Raw genomic sequence first — 19,043 nt, forward strand, 5'->3', positions numbered from 1 at the left:
CTTGTCTGTTCATCAATGTAGAGAAACTCCAGCACAGGCGTTGAATCGATTTCATTTTCCATCCCGTATTTTTTTTTTGCAAAGCTGCTTCTCTTATTCTGATTCAGGGTCAGCAAGGACACCTATCACACAGATAATATGATTATCACGTAAATAATAACAAACAAAAGTGGGTGATTGAGTTGCTGTCTGTGAGCGGTTGGTTTGTATATGTGTAGCTGTAGATCTGTGTGTGTGTGTGTGTGTGTGTGTGTGTGTGTGTGTGTGTGGGTGGGTGTATACAGTATGTATGTTCAGGCTTATTTGTTGCCGCTCATATCCTCCAGTGAGATGCAGCAGCAACCATCAAAGAGCCAATTTAGAGAGCTGCTGTGCGCCATGTGCATCTCTGTTACATCTACACACACACACACACACACACACACACACAGATATTAGTAGAGATATATTAATACAGTTTGATTATACATCAGGATGTTTATTCCAAATTAGCGCCTGGTATCTTTAAAGAGACTAAAATTATGGTTTAAATGTGTAAATTTTCGACACAAAAGCAAAGTAATAGCCTACGCATATTTACATCTGTAGCATAGAATATGCTAGTTTCTATAAATTCCCAGGTACTGCCCTGAACACAACATTTCAGTACCCTTCACCTACCCTGAATTTTGCATTTGTGTAATATTAGATGTCCTGTTGTAACAGACTGCCTGTTGTAGGAAGCAGGATATATAGCCTGAAGTGGAGGCAGAAAGCATTTTTTTCAGGCTTCATGAAATGTTCTGTCAGGTACAAAGTTGGCAAGTATCAAAAAGACTACTTGTTTATATAATCTATCAGTTGACGGTACTTGGGGAAACATCTCGAAACCCCATGCTGTCGTTTGTTTTTGATTTTAAGAGAGGATTTTGGATCAAGATGTTCTAATGAGTAAAAGCCTGAAGCAATGAAAAAGCTCTTCTTCTGCTTCCTTTGACAAAACCTGTACATGATGAATAAATACTAAGCAGTGATGTGAATATTCGATTATTTGGAGTCTTAAGATCATAATATTGATTGGCCTACCTGTAGCTAGTGGCAGATAAAATGTAGGTTATTCACATTAAAAGAAGCCTATATTACTTTTTTTTTTTGAAGTAGTTGGCCTATTGGTCTAACGTTTGGTGAATGGATGCTTTACCAAGGACTTACCATACAAGCAAGCTAACCATGGAGAAGCAAGCTTCGCTAGCTTTAGCAGTAGCTCGCTGTCTGTATCAGAGAAACATTTCTTATTCTTAAGAACATGCAAATGTTTTTTTTTTTTAATTGGTTAACATTTTCTCTAATATCAAAGCATAAAACCCGCCTTAAAATATATGATGGTTAAAAAAAAGGCTAACATTTTGCTAATATAAGGGCCAGCTCAGTGTCCTGGAAAAACCACAGGTTAGGTTTTATGAAACTTATGTTTTTTAGTTGTTGTTTTTTGTCAACTTTAGCATAAAAAGTGGCAGTAAAGCAAGATTGCTAACATCTTGCTAGCTTTCGTTTATTGGAAAAGTGCAAAAACTATTTCCTTCCAAATCAGCATTTTATGTTGTAGCCTATCAGAAGCATTTAAACATCTTAATAATCCAAATTACTACAGAAATGAAATGACAATAATAAGCAATATCTGCTCGTCTTTAAAAACAGGGGTACAAAATCACAGTTTTAAACCTCAGATATGACATCTTTACTTCATTACTCATGTTTGAGACGCTAAAAACAGATTGTGATAGCTTTTTCTTGATCATTGATGAATTATTACCAAAAACATTGACAGGAATAATCAGACATGAAGCAAACTGAGTAAGTTTGGTTACATGGTAGCACTTCTTGTAATAGTAGCACACATCCTTCAATGGTGTTGAAATGTTGATATCTTTCATGATAACATGTTACAGACGGTAAATAGTCTGTCTTATTTTTTGCAGTAGTGCCTCGCTCTAAGTTAGTGTACACTTAATTTATCAATAGTTCAGCTCTGTCCCTGAATCATGAAACATTGAGAGCATGGGGGAGTATTTGGGTGGAAACACCATCTGTCAAACACCAGACTAAACAAAACCAGCAAGACTGGCTCTATACTGGAATTCTTCTCCCGTGTCTCTTTATCGCCATTATTTTTTCACCTGAGGCTCTTCCTGCATCGATTCAGGGTGACAAACCAGCACAGGCAGACTTGACTCTAAATGCATCCTGTCTGATTTTCTGTATTTTTGTATTGTTCGCTGAACGTGACCTCCTTTTTAAATGACGGGAATATTAAAGAGCAAAACAGAAGCTACAGAGCCCCGGATAGAGACGCCAGCAGGCAGCTGCTGCGCTCTGTTTTATCATCAGACATTTTTTTTTTTTTTTTGCCCTGAAAATATAAATAAGCAGACGAGCTGACAGAAGTCGCTCAAACTGAAAGAAGACACACACAAAGAAGGCTTTTGAACTTTTCTGTAGGTATCGGCTTGTGTCATGACATTAGAGGGGAACTGTGACTTTGTTTAATTTTAACTCTGTGAACTCGTATGGATAATTCACACAGGCTGCCTTTGTTCTGTTCTTGCCTTTCTTTTAATGTCTGTTTGTTCTTTTGCCTCCTTATGAACATCTTTATGTGTAGATCTGTGTGTATGTGTGTGTGTGTGCGTGTGCGTGCAATACATCTCCACGCCAGAGTCAACGGTAGAACACGTAGCAACTGTCTTTATTGAACACCAGCATTTTAGAAGGTAGGGATTTAACATATATATAGTTGAAAGCCTACAAGAAAAGTAATTTAAATATTTATATATATCTTTACAAATGTTCATGGGCGACTCGGAGAGCTCGTGTCGGCTAAACTTGCGATCCAGGGGGAGTGTACAAAGATAGACATGCACAGGGAGGAGGAACGATGGCGACCGCAGAGTCACCTTTTACAAAATGGCTGAGTTGGACCCTTCTCTCTCTCTCTCTCTCTCTCTCTCTCTCACTCACTTACACACATTCACACACACACATGCACGCACACACACAACACAGTGTAGCCTATAACCTCAGGCAGTGGTGTCACATCCTGAAACAGTCTCTTGAAAAACACACTGGTTGCTTTGCTCTGATTGTTCGACAAAAGGGAAATCAAAATGAAGTCTGCTCGGTGGAGGTCAGGTCATCTCACAGGGAACAGGGGGGATGTCAAATGGACTTTACATGTTTTAGCGCTGCATTGAATTAATCTGTCAATTACATAATTTGGTGATATGTCAAGCAAAAGATTTTCATCATTTGCTAATGCAAAAACAAGTTGTTCTTTCCATTTTCTAAATGAAGTCTTTTGATTCTTTTGGTTTGACAAAAGAAACAATTTGAAGACTTGTCTTTGAGCTCTGGGACGACGTTAGACTTTCACGTTCTGACATTGTGCTTGAATAAGGGCTGCAATCAGGGCATCCCCCCATCCAAAACAAAACTGAATGTATTAAAATTGGTTGAAAAGTGAATTAATTTTGGTGAAGTTCACTGAGAATGGGTAAAAAAAAAAAAGAGTTCAATAAAAATAATTTACAAAAATAGATAAAATGAACCTCTCGAGGATCACAAAGAGTTTCAATATTTTCTTGCAGAAAAGCAACACCTGACATAGAGAGATCAAATTACCAAAAGAACCCCTCTGGTGTGTGTGTGTGTGTGTGTGTGTGTGTGTGTGTGTGTGCGCCTGTATAACATGTTGGCAATGGACCGCCCAGTTCTGACTTATAAACAGTCCTGGATGAGTCAGCCGACTCCATGGTGACGCTCCTCCACTGTCATTACACACACACACACACACACTCAAACTCACACTCACACACACACACACACACACACACACACACACACACACACACACACACACACACACACACGAACATACGCCCCGCCAACCAGGGTCATCACTCGTACATCTGGAAGTCTTGTTTGGGACACTTCGGGTTGGAGTTACTCATTAAAAATAAGAGAAATAAATTAAAAATAAATATGAATTGTCCCAAATAAGAAAATGTATGAGGCACACACACGAGAGCACACACACACACACACACTCCTAAATGTAGCGCTCCAAGGCACGGGCACCAGGTGTCGGGGGGCTACTCAGTCTTTTCTGTTTTCCCGTCTTTGCTCTGCGACTCGGCTGTTTTCCGGAGCTGCGTTTTTTCCGAGCTGTTGCTGATCTGTTGGTCGTTCGGCCCGCTCGTCTTCCCGCTCGAGTTCTTGTCCAGGTAGTTGAGCATCTCGCTCAGGACCGTCTGGAAGGTGCTGAGAGCTGCGCAGACCGCCGGCGTGCCGAACCCATGAGTGATCAGGCTGTGAACGAGGGAGAAATCAGGAAAATTAGACACGTTTGTCGGAGTCAGGTGCAAAAAGAAGAAAGAAATCAGGCGTACAGTGAAGGTTCATTCCTTTGTCTTCTCTCGGATTATTCTGCTGCAGAGAAACTTTCCTCTCTCTGCCTTCTGGAGCTTCTAATCCTCCTTAAAGAGTTCCTTCAGTCAGGCTATCCCCTTTCACAGCTGAGTTTAATGTCCTGTGATTTTCTAAATGCTGCTTCTGCAGTCTTTTATGGGGAACACTGCTGTTTAAATCACATCCAGGCTCTAATCTTTTCAGGTTAAACGTACACAATTCCTTTGTGAGATAATGGATGGATGATCGTTAGTCCCTTTTTTAATCCATTGCTCATGCAAACAAGCCAATCAGCTCCCTGTTATGTGTACACTGTTGTGATCATTCTCAGGCCTTTGAAATTTTAAATTAGCATGTTTCACTAATATCTGACATTGTGCAGACTTAAAATTAAATTCAGAAAAAAAAAAATCAATCACTTAACTCTCACACAGAGTAGCTAAAGGACTCTTCAGAGTCTGATCTAAAAAAAATGTAAAAATGTGTTTGAATAGTTGAGCTCAGGTCTTGTTTCTTTTTTGGATCATCTGATGAAACTGTACATTCTGCAAAGAGTGACGCCATAGAAGTGACATTTGTCCTCCTCCTCTGTCGTTTGTGCCAAGAAACAAACTGCACAGCTGCATCTTTTTCAAAAATGGCAAAGCGGTTGGAGCCAAAATGAGGCACAGCAGTTATAACGGTCTCCATTTAAGACACCTTTTCTTTTCATGATATCATCATTCAAAGTGCATAGGGATTACCTGAAGTGTGTGAGGTGTCTCTGGATGTCCAGGTCCAGAATGGGGGTGGGTCTTGAGGAGCCCAGAGGAGAGCGGTCTTGGCTCAATAAGTCCTGGAACTCCTTACAGATTTGCCTGACGGACAGAAGGAGGGAGGGAAGGAGGGTTTACCATCTGTCTGCTACACAACCAACACAATTTGGGCCTTTTTTTTTTTTTTTTTTTTTTCTTCTCCAGATTTTTTTTCCACCCTCATCCCGCTGATTTTGCATCAACACAAATTAAATTCCTCCCATGAAACACTTGAAATAATGAACACATGCACGAGTAAGAAAAGGTCAATGTCAACCCAAAAGCAAGTGGAACAACGCTCACAACCTGCAAATATTTTGCCAAACGTAGTGTCAAAGTTGGCTTTATTTTTAGGAAAAAGTAATTAATCGGAAAAGAAAATCAACTTATTTGGAAAGAAGCGAGAGCCAGCACTTGTGAGAAATTGCTGTCAAAGGAGCTCTTAGTAATAAAGTATGCCTGATAGCCCCAAAATGTGTGAAATAAATATCTCAAAAATCATATAAAAGCGATTTTTCTCCTGCACAAAGTGTGTAGTGTGGTGGGAGGTTGTTCCAACTCATGATACTCTTCCCAAAGTTTTTGCTTTCATATTTTAACATAATATTCTTCTTGTTAACCGAAGTTCCCCTCAGCATCTCTTACATTTCCCTCCATTTTCGGCATCTCTCACAGATACTCGATACTAGCTCGCTGTGAAGCTTTCTTGTTGTTGAACGCGTTGCTCCGAGCTCTGGTTATCAAAGCATTGCTTCTAAAATGATCAATTTTTATCTCTGGCTGTTTTGCAGCTGTGAAATTGATCGAGATCGTTCACCTGCACCTATAGAGCCGCAGCCAAACAACAACTTCAGGTGTGGACCCTTTTCACACGATGGGTCCATGATAGCAGAGAAATGAAGGCATTTATATACAGTAAGGGTGTTTTGGAATAAAAAGTCTATTCTGCAGAGAAGTTACAAAAACAATTCAATCACTCTTTCAAAATGGATTTTCTAGCCCCTTTCACACATGCACTCCACTGCTGTACATTTCCTGACATTTTCCAGGTGTGAACGCAAAGGGACACATTTTTATCTCGACTTCATCAGATCAGCTTCCCCGTCAAATTACTGCAAGAGGTCAGGCTGAGCGGCGCCTTGAACTCACGACAGAAAAATAGTTGGGAAATTTAACGGGAGTAAGTGGGACGGGGTGATGGCATTCAAATCATGAGACCAGTGTGAGAGCACAAAAGAGACCATCAAAGCAACGTTGCTTCCTACTCTGTTACGTTCTTTACTCAGTTTTGTTTTTTCCCACTCTTTGACACTTTGAATGCGTCCAGTAACGCATAGCCTTGATCAGGCTCTGTTTTGTCGGCCATCACAGTGATTTCCGCGATGTCCGTTTAACGTGATGCTCGGTGTCTAAGACCCACCACACAGAGATTCTCCTGGTAACTTCAACGAATCTCGGGGCAGACTGTCCTGAAGGGTTTATAATTTGTCCGTGGTGCACGTGTGAAAGGGCTCGTGCTTCTTCTTATTGATGTGTGTTTTTGTGTATGGTACGTGTTTGTATCCTTACTTTGTGGCCAGTACCATCTTCTTGCGTGCGCTGGTTTCTTTTGGCTCGCTGTGCTGCCTCGCCAAATGTTCCCCCACCGCCTTGCTGGGAAACTCTGTCTCGCAGGTGTAGCCGAAGTCCCGTGCCAGGTGGAGCGCCTCACCTGAGAACAAAACAACAAAGAACGCCGATTAAAAAAAATGCTCAAATGATTAAATATGAACTGTTTATTTGAAAGTAAGGTAGAAACAAACAAGTCAGGACACAAAGTTCCTTACCTTCCACCAGGGAGGTGAGCAGAGTGACGTTGGCAGCTTTCCTCCGTCCTGCCGGCAGGTTGAGGCCCAGACGGTCTAATTTCTCCCGAAGACACCGGCCTCCGTTCTTAGACTTTGCTCTGCGGGAAAATGAAACAACTTTTTTTTAACATGACACATTCAACAAAAAAACCATTCAATGTCATCACTTCCTCCTTTTGTCTTACGAACTGAAGCAAAAGACGAATGCAATCATCCTGCCTCTTCAAGAAAATGGTGTTAATCACGTCTTGCATGTGAGGCTTGAGGAATATGGATTTGCTTTGATGTGTCAAAGGCGTAAAATTAAGAACATAAAATCAAAGGGTGTAAAATTAAAACATGTCGCCTGATTGTTAGCCAAATGTGCTTCCTTTATATGTCGATGATATGATTACATGCCCCCCTGAGTTTCCCCTGTCACAGTTTGAGTGCCCAAAGAGAGAAGTGCTATTTTGGAGGAGCGACGGTCGCTGTCAATTGTTCATCTTTTATGTAAAATTTTTGAAAATGTTCGTGCTTCATTCCTGTCCGATAAAACCGTAGAAATCCTACTGGGATATTTTTGTTAATAGAATCTCGGAGAAGTGAGACAACAGAGTAAAAACACAGCTTCATCGTCACTCTTGTAAGAGTACGTTTTTGACACAATTTAGTCCAAGTGAAGATCAACTCATCTGATTGCAAGTTTTTTTTTCTCGTTTTTTGATGCTTCCCCTTGTAGACCCGGCCATATTCTCTCTGCTCCCCCTCCCCCCTCTCCTCTTCCTCCCCCTTCTCTTTCTCTCTACCTCATCAATAATACAGCGCTGGCAACTCTTGCTTTCCTCTGCTTCCTCTGATCCAGGCATGCTTTGGCCTGGTCTCGCCTCCCTCTGGCTCCCTGGGCATGGCGGCGCGTGCAGCCCTGGCCCCTTGTTCGCCTACAATAGTCTTTGTGGACGCTATACTGTACATCCTGTGTTTCATCTGAGGGCTACACAGAGTCAGGCGACGCTCTCCAGTATTCACCAAACAGAATCAGGCTTTAATAAAGACTGTTTGGCTTTAAATTCTTCCGATATGACTCGAGATTTCTTTACTTTCTTGTTGTTCGATTACAAGAAGCTAAAGTTGTTAAAACCACAGAAACCGTCTCGCAACAGAGCCGCATCTCTTAATATCACAATGCTCCATTTTTCATGACTTTTTCTTTAAGTTGTCGATTCTTTGTTTGTTCACATCCTGCACTAGCAGGTGTTCCCTTTTGTCTTCGTCCTTTCACGCTTCCACTAGCACGTGTCTGTCCTTCTGTAACTCTGCTCCTGCAGCGGGATGGACTCCATGTTTCTGAAGTTTTGTGTCTCTGATTCTCCAGGGATCATGTTGAGAGTACTACATGAACATTTTTGAAAGGTCCTCTGCTTGAAAAAGATGAAAAAGCTCCACAAAAATGCAGTAAGAAAAGGTCTGAAATTAAACATCTGCTATGTCAGCATGTGAGCACTAAAAGACTCCTTAGTTTGATTTCTATTCAAGCTGACATGTCAGTGTACTATGTGGACTCAACATGGGTTCCAGTATAAAAGCGGCGATGAACCTAAAGAACGTGCAGTCAAGTTCCTACGGCGTGTTTGTGTGTACTGACCTGCGAAGTATGCCGCCCAGTAAGGAGGCGTTGAGGCACTCTGGTGGCGACAGTCTTCTTTTCACCTCTGCGATGGTCACTTTGTACTTGGAGGTGGAGCTGAGCAGCGACAGGCGGCCCGGTACCGAGCAGAACAGATCTGTCGGGTTCACCACACATGTCCCGCCTGCAAACAAACACAACACAGCTGTTAGAACAGGACCGACAAGGACACCAACAAACTGTTGTTTAAAGAGGAAAGAAAACATGGAGACGAAAATTCTTTTAACACCATCATTGAGCGTTGGCTTGAATCAGTGGGCTGATATATACCTCTATTTGCGTGAACATTTTCCTTGATACGAGCCGTTATACAAGTTTTTTTAAGGAATATGCAATGCAGAAAACAATGTTTACTTTATTTAAAACATCAACTCCACTGTTTACTATCAGCTCTTTCTTAGCTTGCCAGCATGTTCGATACTTTCCCATACTACGTCGTATTGAAGAGAAAAAAATCCTGCACACGACTCGTACTAAGCATCAACAACTTATTAGATGAAATCACATCGCTTCGCTTCACACCTGAGAAAAGTATCGTATGATTTTAGCTAATATATCAAAGTGTTGAATTCTACAGCTCTGTCTGCAGCATACGATGTCCACACTTTCATTTCTTTTTTTATATTATTTTTAGTGGAGTCTTTCGTTTGTCTGAGTACCTATGCAGATCCATAACCGTGCAGAAATGGTGAACGAGCAGCAAGTGCATTTTCCCCTTTCATTCCAGGTTCAAATGTGATTGTATCTGCCGCCTTCTTTTAGATCTGTGATTCATGTTACCACTCTAAAACAGGTCTCAGAAATCCTTCCTCAGTCAGGCTCTGATGTTTACATTAACCATCCTTCTCTTTTCATACTCGATACACATTCACACGGCCTCGACCACAGATAGAAGCTGCAGCCTGTTTGGATCGCTTTAACGCTCATTGACCAGCATGTATCGCCTGTTCTTTGGACTAAGAAAGAAAGCCGTGTTCTGCTTTTTTAAAAGTGCTGCTTGATGAAGTTATTCATCTCTGTTTGGAGCTACATGAAGTATTTACCAAATATTTAGTTATCATGAGTTAACAGTTTATCAAAACACAAACCAATGAAGAAGACCGGTCAGTCCCACTGTGTGTGTACGTAAACACTCGCACAACAGGGCAGACCACAGTAAAAAATAACCTTCTACCTGATTCATTCACAAACGGCAGCCTCAGAAAGCAGAAAGAATCCAAAGATGTGTAGTTCAATATGTTCATTATGGTACACAAGAAGCTTTTGTAAAGAGTCCTAAAAGCACTGATAAGTTTAACGCTGCGTTAAGTTTCTCTTTTTAAGCTGAATCCTACAAGTGATAGAAGATTTTTTATTTCTACGAGAAAAGCTGCCTTTCCTTTTGACTTCTTGTACGGCTTACAGCTTACTGAATGTTTCAGATGAAATCCTTTATCCGTTTTGAAAAGCTTCAATCCACAGAAAATACATCAACTTTAGGGTCGGAAAAAAAAAAAAACCTAGACTCTGAAATATTGTACGACTGTTTCCTCTTGAGGATATTCATTCGTTTTCTAAGCATGGGATTGTTCACAGTGCAGTTTGAGACGTTAAAACATTGAGACCTTTCCCCTCTCAGGATGCACAGATTGGCATTATTTTCTTAAAACAATTGTTTTCAGGGAAAGGCTGTGTCTTAATTTAGAATGAACCTGTAATTTGTTATAATCCCACACATTTAAGATCATGATAAACAATTATTCTGTCTATAAAACGATTAACCACCTATCTGGGATAAGATCACACATTGACTTTTATTTCCAGCTATTATTTATATATATTTCAATATCTACATGAACAATACAACTTGATACTTTTACTTTGATTACTCTTTTTCTCAATTGAATCTCTGTCATTTGAAAACCAAGCACCATCGGCTTTATTACATTACATTAATCAGACAACACAATTTTATTTAAATCCCTTAATGACATAAAACAAGTACAAACATTTCCTTAAAGGACCAACACAGGATTATTTCTTTATAGGTTGTCAGAAAGAAATTGAAATAAGAATATAAATATTGGAGAAGAGTTTTTCCCACTGCAACAGAAGTCTTGCTTGCTCACAGCTGTTTGTACTGATGGCCTGTATATAGAGCCTTCCAGTTCTAGTTGAATTCAGTTTAAATCAAAGCTCAAGTATAAGCAGACTAATATTAAATATAATATTAAATGCAAAGTTGTTCCATGAGATCAAATATCTTCAATCACCACTTGTAATATCAATGTATTTCAGTATTCATACATTTCCCTGGTTAAATATTTGATTATGTTTTGTACTATGTACATATAATTTGATGTCTATTTCAACTCAATATTTGTCTGTCTGTAGGAAAAGTCAGCTTTCATCCCAGGAGGGGAAAACCAAACCTTTTAATCACCTTCCACTATCCTCCATGTTGATTTCACTGAGGCTCCAGCATGTGTGAATAAATGATCGCTGTTGTGATAGTGAAGGCTCTTTCACATTATTAATTGCATCTGAATCAGTGTTGTTGAGTCCTCCTGGAATAAATCTGCTCTTCTGAGTAGGTCTATTATTATTAAACTTTCACTGGAACTAACGTCCCAAGCAGCTGAAACGCAAGGTTTCTGTCTGATGTACTGTAGGCTATATTCTATTATTCATCTCCCTCATTATCAAATCTAACAGCAGGGCGTGTCGCTTTGTTATTGGGCACTGCTCCGTTTGATGGAATGAAGAAAGGACGCCATTTAGGTCGTATAAAAACAACGCTGCAGGCAAAGATTGGCCAGTCTTCTTTGGGACAGTGTGGACAATTTGGCCACCAGCAGAGCTATAAAAAATATGACCTATATTTTATCTCTTAAAATCAATTATTCACAAACAGCAGAGATGTGCTTATTTCGGGGTTTTTTTCTGGCCGCAGGAAGACCTGTAGCTTCAAAAAACATGTCCCTCTCGTTCAGCACCATGGACAGCGGCGTCCACCTTTCATTTCAGCACCTGGACAGAGCCTCGTGCCCATAGCACAACTGTGACATCATAATGGAGGGCCAACAAAAGCCTGTTGTAGTCCAGCGGGCAGCGCTTTTATACAAGGCTGTATGGGACTTGTATTTCACCCAGGCAGTCAAAAGTAGACGCTGGGGGATCGAATATTATTGGTTAAGCTTAGACACCTACGTGTGTGTGACTTTGTGTGCGTGTGTGTGCATGTGCGCGTGTGAAGTCCGGCTTGTCTGTGTGTCTCTCTACGTGACACAAACCGGGCAGACCTGTCTGTCAGCCTCACGCGCTCTGACAGGGGCGCGCGTCTCTGAAAGCCGCGAGTTCACATCATATTAATTCCCCTAAAAATGTTTTGATTCAAAGTAGTTTGTATTTTATGTTGCCAAGGGCAATCGAAAAGAGCTATTGCCGGTAGTGCAGTCAGTGGAGCGCGCGGGCCCAGAGGCGATAACGGTATTTAAGCAACGGAGAGTAGCCTGGGGCTGCGGCGCGAGCGGCGGGCGGGATCACACGCGGAATCAAGCGCCTTTTACGAGTTTGCCACGAAAATTAAAGAAAAAGAAACACGGGCCAAATGTCATTCTCCTCATATTTTAACAACAATGTTTATAGCTCCCCCCCAAAAAAGCCCGCCAATGTCTTGACAGAAAAGAGAGGAGGCGCGCACGTGCTGTAGTGGCGGGGGCGCGCGCCTGACAGATCAGCTTGATCTCTGAGGCTGCTGCTGTGTTAGAGCTGAAGTGGAAAAAGGGATAGCAGGGTGATTAAAAACACAGACGACTCCTCCTAAGTAGGATCCGCGTTTCTTGAGTGATTTTCTTTTGAAAAAGGTTATGTGAATATTCATGCCGCCAAAGCCGCAGTCAGAAAGAACAACATTAATATGATCTCGGCTGAATCCGGGGCCCCGCTCGGCATTAGCATATCAAAGCGTCCGCCCGAGGCGAGAGAAGCTATCGATACGGGAGCGGGAGGTAAAGCAAAGATTATTGGTTGTGATGGTTGCAGCGGCTGAGCTCAGGGCCAAATACGACGCACCATTAACCGAAAGTGATAGCGGAGGGATTCCCGCGTCAATCCGAGAGAAAAGCCCCAACACCTAGGCTGAGCTGATAAAAAATTAAACCCGAGACACAGCCTTCCTCTCTGTATGGAAAACTACACATAGACATACATAAATAAAACGATGCAAGCTTTTATGGACTCAAAATCTGACCCAAAGAATTATGAGGAAATGCAGCCTGATGCAGCCTAGAAGAGAACCGAGTCAAAGCCAGCATCCTCCTGTCCCGAAAGCGTCAATCTGAAACGTCTTCACGGCTCCGATTAAAGCCCAGGTCAATTCCATTGTATTTGATTAAACATGCAGGCGAGCCTACATGCAGGGAACAAGAATTACTGCACTGAAAAATAAATAAATTGTTAAAAAAAAAAAAATGCCCGGAAGCAACCACGTGCCAGTTAATATTAAAGTGGCTAGCCTACATATAAAAATACAGATTATCCTTGATTGCCCCTTTAGTCTCAGATCATTTTATAGTAGCCTATATCAACGTTATCTTGGTTGACAATGGAACTGAAATGGACGGACATGTCCATTTACAAAAGGCGACAAGATGATATAGGCCTGTCTGTAAATATTGTTCTAATGATTAACATGTTAAATCAAACCTACTTGGACTTGTAAATCCTGTAGTGACATTTTAAATGAATTTAATCTGTGGTTTTATACCAGTTAATGCAGATGAGTATATCATGGATAATTGGGCTACACTCCTTGTATTAGGGTTTCCTTGTTTGATTTTGATAGATAAACTCATCCACAGCAATAGAAGAGGATTATGCTGAATTTATGATGGGGGGAAAAAGAATATTAGGCAACATAAGAAAATACCATGCCAATTAAATTAACAAAAGCAAGCCGTCAAAAGTCAGCCTACATGTTTGACAACAACCAGGAAGTGTCTAATTTACACCTGCAAAAAAAGCCCCTTACTATCAAATCGGTGCCATATTAATTCATGACTTTGTTGACATTGTGAGAGAAAAATCAATATTTAGAGCCACTACTATAAAGAGAGAGAGAGAGAGAGAGAGAGAGAGAGAGAGAGATGCAGGCTAGGTGTTGAGTGACAGTGAATAGAAAGCGCCTGCACACTGCAGTGTGAGCGTTTAAATAGGCAAGAAAATGGGGCCGTTCCTGCTGTAACGTGTTGACAGCAGACAAGAGAGGGGAGTGTTCCGCCTGTTTGTCTGTCTGCTCGCTGTCTTGTCGTGTCGAGCCGTGAGAGCTTCACGGCCCTCCGGTAGACTAAACCACTTCATGCAGCAGAGAATAAACAGGGGCCTTACCTCTCCGGATGACGCCACCTTGGCCGTTTAGCACGAGCCCACACTGCGCCTCCACGGAGCCCTGCGGAGACAGAGCTCTCATTAGCACCGAGCAAAGCAGGTGAAATCACCTCACCGCTGCAGCTCACTTTTACCTGTTAGCTGTCACACTCGAGAAACACGTTAAATTAACGAGTGTTATTTGTTGTTGTTTTTTTTGTGAGAATTGTGGTACGTTCACGGACATCCAGTAACGTTTTTATTCATCAACATTTACAAACAAAAAACAGTGTTTTTTTTCTTTGACAATCTTTTTTCATGCAGACATGAAACTAAGATGTGCCTCCTTTTTGGTATACATTTCCTATGAATCAATGTTTCTGCTGTCTGACTTGAAATGTAGCGGATTTGACAAGTTGTCATGAGTGTAAGTGATGTTCACTGCCGGACTGTTTGATTTTTAGTCAATTTTAGACACTTTAAGGTGATTGAATTCAGTATATAATTAGAATAACGATAATTAGGATACAAACAGTCCTCTCCTCTCTGGATCAGGGATTTCTATGATTTGACTTGAAATACAGCTAATTTTCCCTTATTTTAATGGCTTAGTGTCATCTAAATTAGTTTCCCCTCCCAGGCTGTATAATCACAGTACACTGAAGATGCCTAAAGAGAATGCATCCAATATAACATTATAAAAAAATCTATGGTTGGTGACACTTTGTACAGCTCAACTTAAAATGAAGGACATTTGACAGTTCAGTAATGATTCCCCCTCTGACTATTTATTTGTGATCAGTTTAAGAAGCCCCTGGGTTAATTAAGTCAGTATTTTCAAATGAATGTAAACAATTTATATTTATTTTATCAATATAGTTAAACCGTTTTTTTTTTTTTTTTAAGAACAACATTTTGGGATTTTCTCTCACTACAACATCTGGATCCTCAAAATTTATCTTGTGACCCCTTTAAGGGTGTCGACCTCAGGTTGGGAACCACCACCTCTGGGTTCTTTAGATGTCCACCTTCAGGTTAAGAAATATGAGCTTTCAACTTGTGGTTTTGAATAAATTGTTCATTGTTCACCCCGTTTGAACCAATTCTGGGCGCTGGAAGCTTTTTGTTAGAAAGTGTACGTCACTGAGCAGCTTTGAGGAAAATTGAGGGCAGAGAGAAAATAAAGGATGCAGCTCACGGATCACCCAGAAACGAGCTTAATTTGAAAGGCTGCAGGCTATAAGCGAGGACAGCAGCACTCATCCTGACTGAGAAATGAGCACGGGTGTCCAGAGTTTGTTTCAGCCACCAACCTGTTGGGGATCAATCTGAAGCACACACACACACACAGGCACACAACAACAACAAGCAGCCTGTGGCAAATACACACATATAGGCTACAGGGCCTACATGTATGGAAACCTGTTAACGCTGCCATTTTTGGTCCAGATCAGACTCGCGAGCTATCAACAATGTCATCAAGGAAGGAGAACACGCGCTTTTTTATTCAGAAAACACTTAATCCCTCGTGCGAGCCTCGAGGCCTGGCCCACGCAGAAGCCCCTGATTAAAATAAACCTGAAAAAAGGAGCTTGTTGTAGCTCTTTCTTAACCAGCTCCTGCTCTGTTTCTTTTCTTCTACTCCGAAGCTAAAGTGATTATAAAATCAATATACAAAACGCAGAGGTCTTGCATGAATTAGCTTAGTGACGGGAGAAAGGTGTGGCAGCTGCTTTTGTTCAGCATGAAAATCTCTTTAACGCGCTCAAAGATGCAACCGGGCTGCACGAGACCATAGGCGCATCTGTTCCGTTCATACATCCGCCTCGTGCGAGTTCAGGTTCACGCGCCGCTCCTTTCTTTTCCTCAATAAAAGGGTCAGACCTGTGCCCTTGCATGTGCAAATCTTTAGATAAATATAGCGTTAGCTAGTTTAAATCAATGCGTGTAGCTATGAGCGTATATCATCAAACATAAAATTAAATAGGCTAAAATAAACAGAACCAACTCTGTCTCTTAATTTGAAGATTTAAAGAAATTAACACATTAATGACGTTGAATGACATATTTTGTATACATTCTTGCGTAATTTATTTACTTATATTCCACTAAGGAGTTGCGTAAATATAGCCACATCTATGGCAATAATATATAACAAAATGTATATGGACATATATGCAAATAGGCTAAATAAACGTATTGATGCCTTTTAAAATAATCTGTAGCCTAATTGTCTAAAAAAAATATTAAAAGTTATTAAATGTTATTACTTTTGTCAACCTTCACTGCCACACCCTTAAATGATATAGTAGCCTACAGAAATGAATTTAATTAAAATGTATTACAACTTAACTTGATAATTTAAATTTTTTAAATATTACAAAATTATTAATAGTATAAAAGAGACGACAAAAAATATTGATATTTGAAAGTGCAAAAATAAGGATATTTTTGTAGCGTGATGACGTGAAAACAATATTAAAAGCGTCACTTTATTGAGCTGAGTTGGTAAACACTTAACGTGGCTGAAATGATGTGTCGCTGTCTTAAATTGTGTTTAACTTGAGCCGTGTTTAAACCAGCTCAGATGTCGCTGCATAAGTAACAAAGTTGATTGACGTTAAGTCGGTAATTGGATAAACTACGGTGCTTTATGGCTCTCGAGCTGCCCATTGTGCCCTGAACCCCGATCCGTTAATCCGCCCTTTACCGGAGAATAGAGCAACCAGCGGCTTTTCTTTGCTTCAACAGACTGCCGGACACACACACTTTGAGCACACACACACACACACACACACACACACACACACACACACACTCAAGAACCGTGCGAATCCGTTTTCATCTCGACCATTTCTTTACATCGAAAAGAATTATGTAAAATATGGGTCACGTGTGTTTGTGGGGGAAAATAAAGGGCGGCTTTCACAATAGGATTGTATAGACTGCCAGTCAATTAACCTTTAGAAACAGGCCTGCCTTTCAGAGGCTGTGCGCCGGCTGGACTTGACATTTACTTAGCCTGCTGTACAGTCACGTTTGGTTTGGCAAGAAAATTATCTCAAGATGAAATCCAATAATATTATTTTCTCCTGAGTAACACCGAGTTAGGGGCTATAGAGAAAATGTAAGACAGCTTAGTCAATGCCAAAATACAACAGACAGATACAGCAGACATCTGGCACTGTCTTTCTGTTCAATATTTTGGGAATTGCTGTGTTGCTGGTACAATAAAGGGGAGAAAGGGGAGGGAGGGGGGTCAATGGTAGGCCAGTGGGGCAGGGACACTGGGCCTGAAGTGGCAGCTATGATGGTTCTGTTAAGGTGTCCTTTTAATAAACCACTACTTAAGGTGCTGGACCTGAGGGGGGAGTATACTGTGGCAGGAAAAAAAGGAGTAAGTGGCTCCTTCCGGTACCTGTAGGTCGTCTGACGATGGTGCAGGGAGACCCAGACCGGCTCCGGGCAGCAGCCTCTGGTCCGGGTGGTGCATACCGACACCGTAGGCCTGGGAGCCATGTGACGTCATCAGCGATAGGTCATGGCGCCGGTAAGCGTCGAGGCAGCCGAGCTCGCGCCGCTGCTGCTCGTCCAGGCACGAGGACTTGAGGGCCGAGCGCGCGCTGTGCAGGTTGATGAAGTCGGCGGGCTCGCCGTGGTGGATCTGCTGGTAGTACTGGCCCGAGTGCAGCGAGTTCAGGCCGTAGGCCTCCGGTGCCACGGCCGGGTGGGAGTGCTGGAACTCGTAGTGGAAAGACTGGTGGTGGAGGGGCGTGTACTGGTGGTTGGCCGAGAAATAGGGCGAGGCGAACTCCGTCCCCGCCGGCGCTGGGTAGGTGAGCGGGGAGGAGGAGGAGTAGGCGACCGAGGAGTTGGCCACGGACTCCAGGCACCCGAGCTGCATGAGCCGGTAGCTGTTTGATCCGTCGTGACGTATCTACAAGATAATAAAGGAGACGGGGAAATATATGAGCTGTGTCATTTAGCATCAGCCGGAGTCTCCTCTCTCTCTGCCTCCCAAACACACTCCAAAAAACATAACTCACACGCTCAAAGCGTTTTTTTTTCTTCTTCCTACTTTAAACCACCTGAAGGAGATGTCACTTCCACGCGCCCGGGAGGGGAACGAGCGCGCGGCAACAGGAGCCATCGGTATTTTTTCCCTCCCTTTGGCGTGCCTGTCACTCCCGCTCGCAGCGGTTTAAAAGGCGTGCTGTTATATATTATTATTATTACCGAGCTGCTGGCGAATTTACTGTCCCAGCTCTCACTCTCATTGTGGATGGGAGGTAAGCAGAGTGAGACACAGCCGGAGTGTTCCGCCCTGAAATGTTCTAATCACACTGTTACCGTCTCACACAAGTGCCTTACTCATTAAAAGCCCCGTATTACCGGCAGCTCTACTAACATGCACAGCTCTTATCTCCCATCATGCATTTTATTTTTTATCCATCTAATAGCTACAAAATAGCTACTCCAGTTGGAGCTTTCGTTAGAGGAGATGCTGCCTGGAAATGCCTCCGTAACTCTGCCTAAAACCCAAACACAAGTCATCTTCTACACTCCGGTTGTGGTTTTACGAATTAAAGGATATTAAGAAAATATATTTACGTACCTCTGCGTCGTGGACAAGTCCGGGGAAGGTCGCTGACATTGTGCTTTTCTCCAAAGTAACCCGTGTTTTTTTTCCCCCCTCCGCTCTATGGCCCAGGTCGAATAATAATAGTAGTAATAAAAATGCGTTAAAATCCTTAAAAAAGCGAGAGAAATGGAAAAGTCCCCCCTCGCGCGCTCTCGGTAACGGCAGAAAGCAGGCGGAACGCGAGCGTCTCCCCTCTGCACGGACGGGGCTGGCGCACGGATTTTGTACTTGCAGGGTATTTCTCGGCTGATGTCGTAGGTCCCTTGGTAATATAGAAGTTTTGAAAATTAAGCATCAGCACTGAG

The 19,043-nt window shown here is 41.9% G+C and overlaps 1 protein-coding gene across 1 annotated transcript; it reads right to left on the bottom strand.

Annotated features, from left to right (window-relative positions):
• Positions 1 to 2,709: 2,709 nt before the first annotated feature.
• Positions 2,710 to 18,840, bottom strand: tfap2d (transcription factor AP-2 delta (activating enhancer binding protein 2 delta)). The gene is made up of 8 exons (XM_079360190.1): positions 18,712 to 18,840; positions 17,515 to 18,033; positions 14,118 to 14,178; positions 8,709 to 8,874; positions 7,064 to 7,182; positions 6,807 to 6,948; positions 5,187 to 5,300; positions 2,710 to 4,344 (listed from the first exon to the last, which is right to left on the bottom strand). The coding sequence occupies exons 1-8, from the start codon at positions 18,748 to 18,750 to the stop codon at positions 4,128 to 4,130; spliced, it is 1,377 nt and encodes a 458-aa protein (XP_079216316.1). The 5' UTR covers positions 18,751 to 18,840; the 3' UTR covers positions 2,710 to 4,127.
• Positions 18,841 to 19,043: the final 203 nt, after the last annotated feature.

This window comes from Symphodus melops, assembly GCF_947650265.1.
Source record: "Symphodus melops genome assembly, chromosome: 1".
In the NCBI taxonomy this organism is placed as follows: Eukaryota; Metazoa; Chordata; class Actinopteri; order Labriformes; family Labridae; genus Symphodus; species Symphodus melops.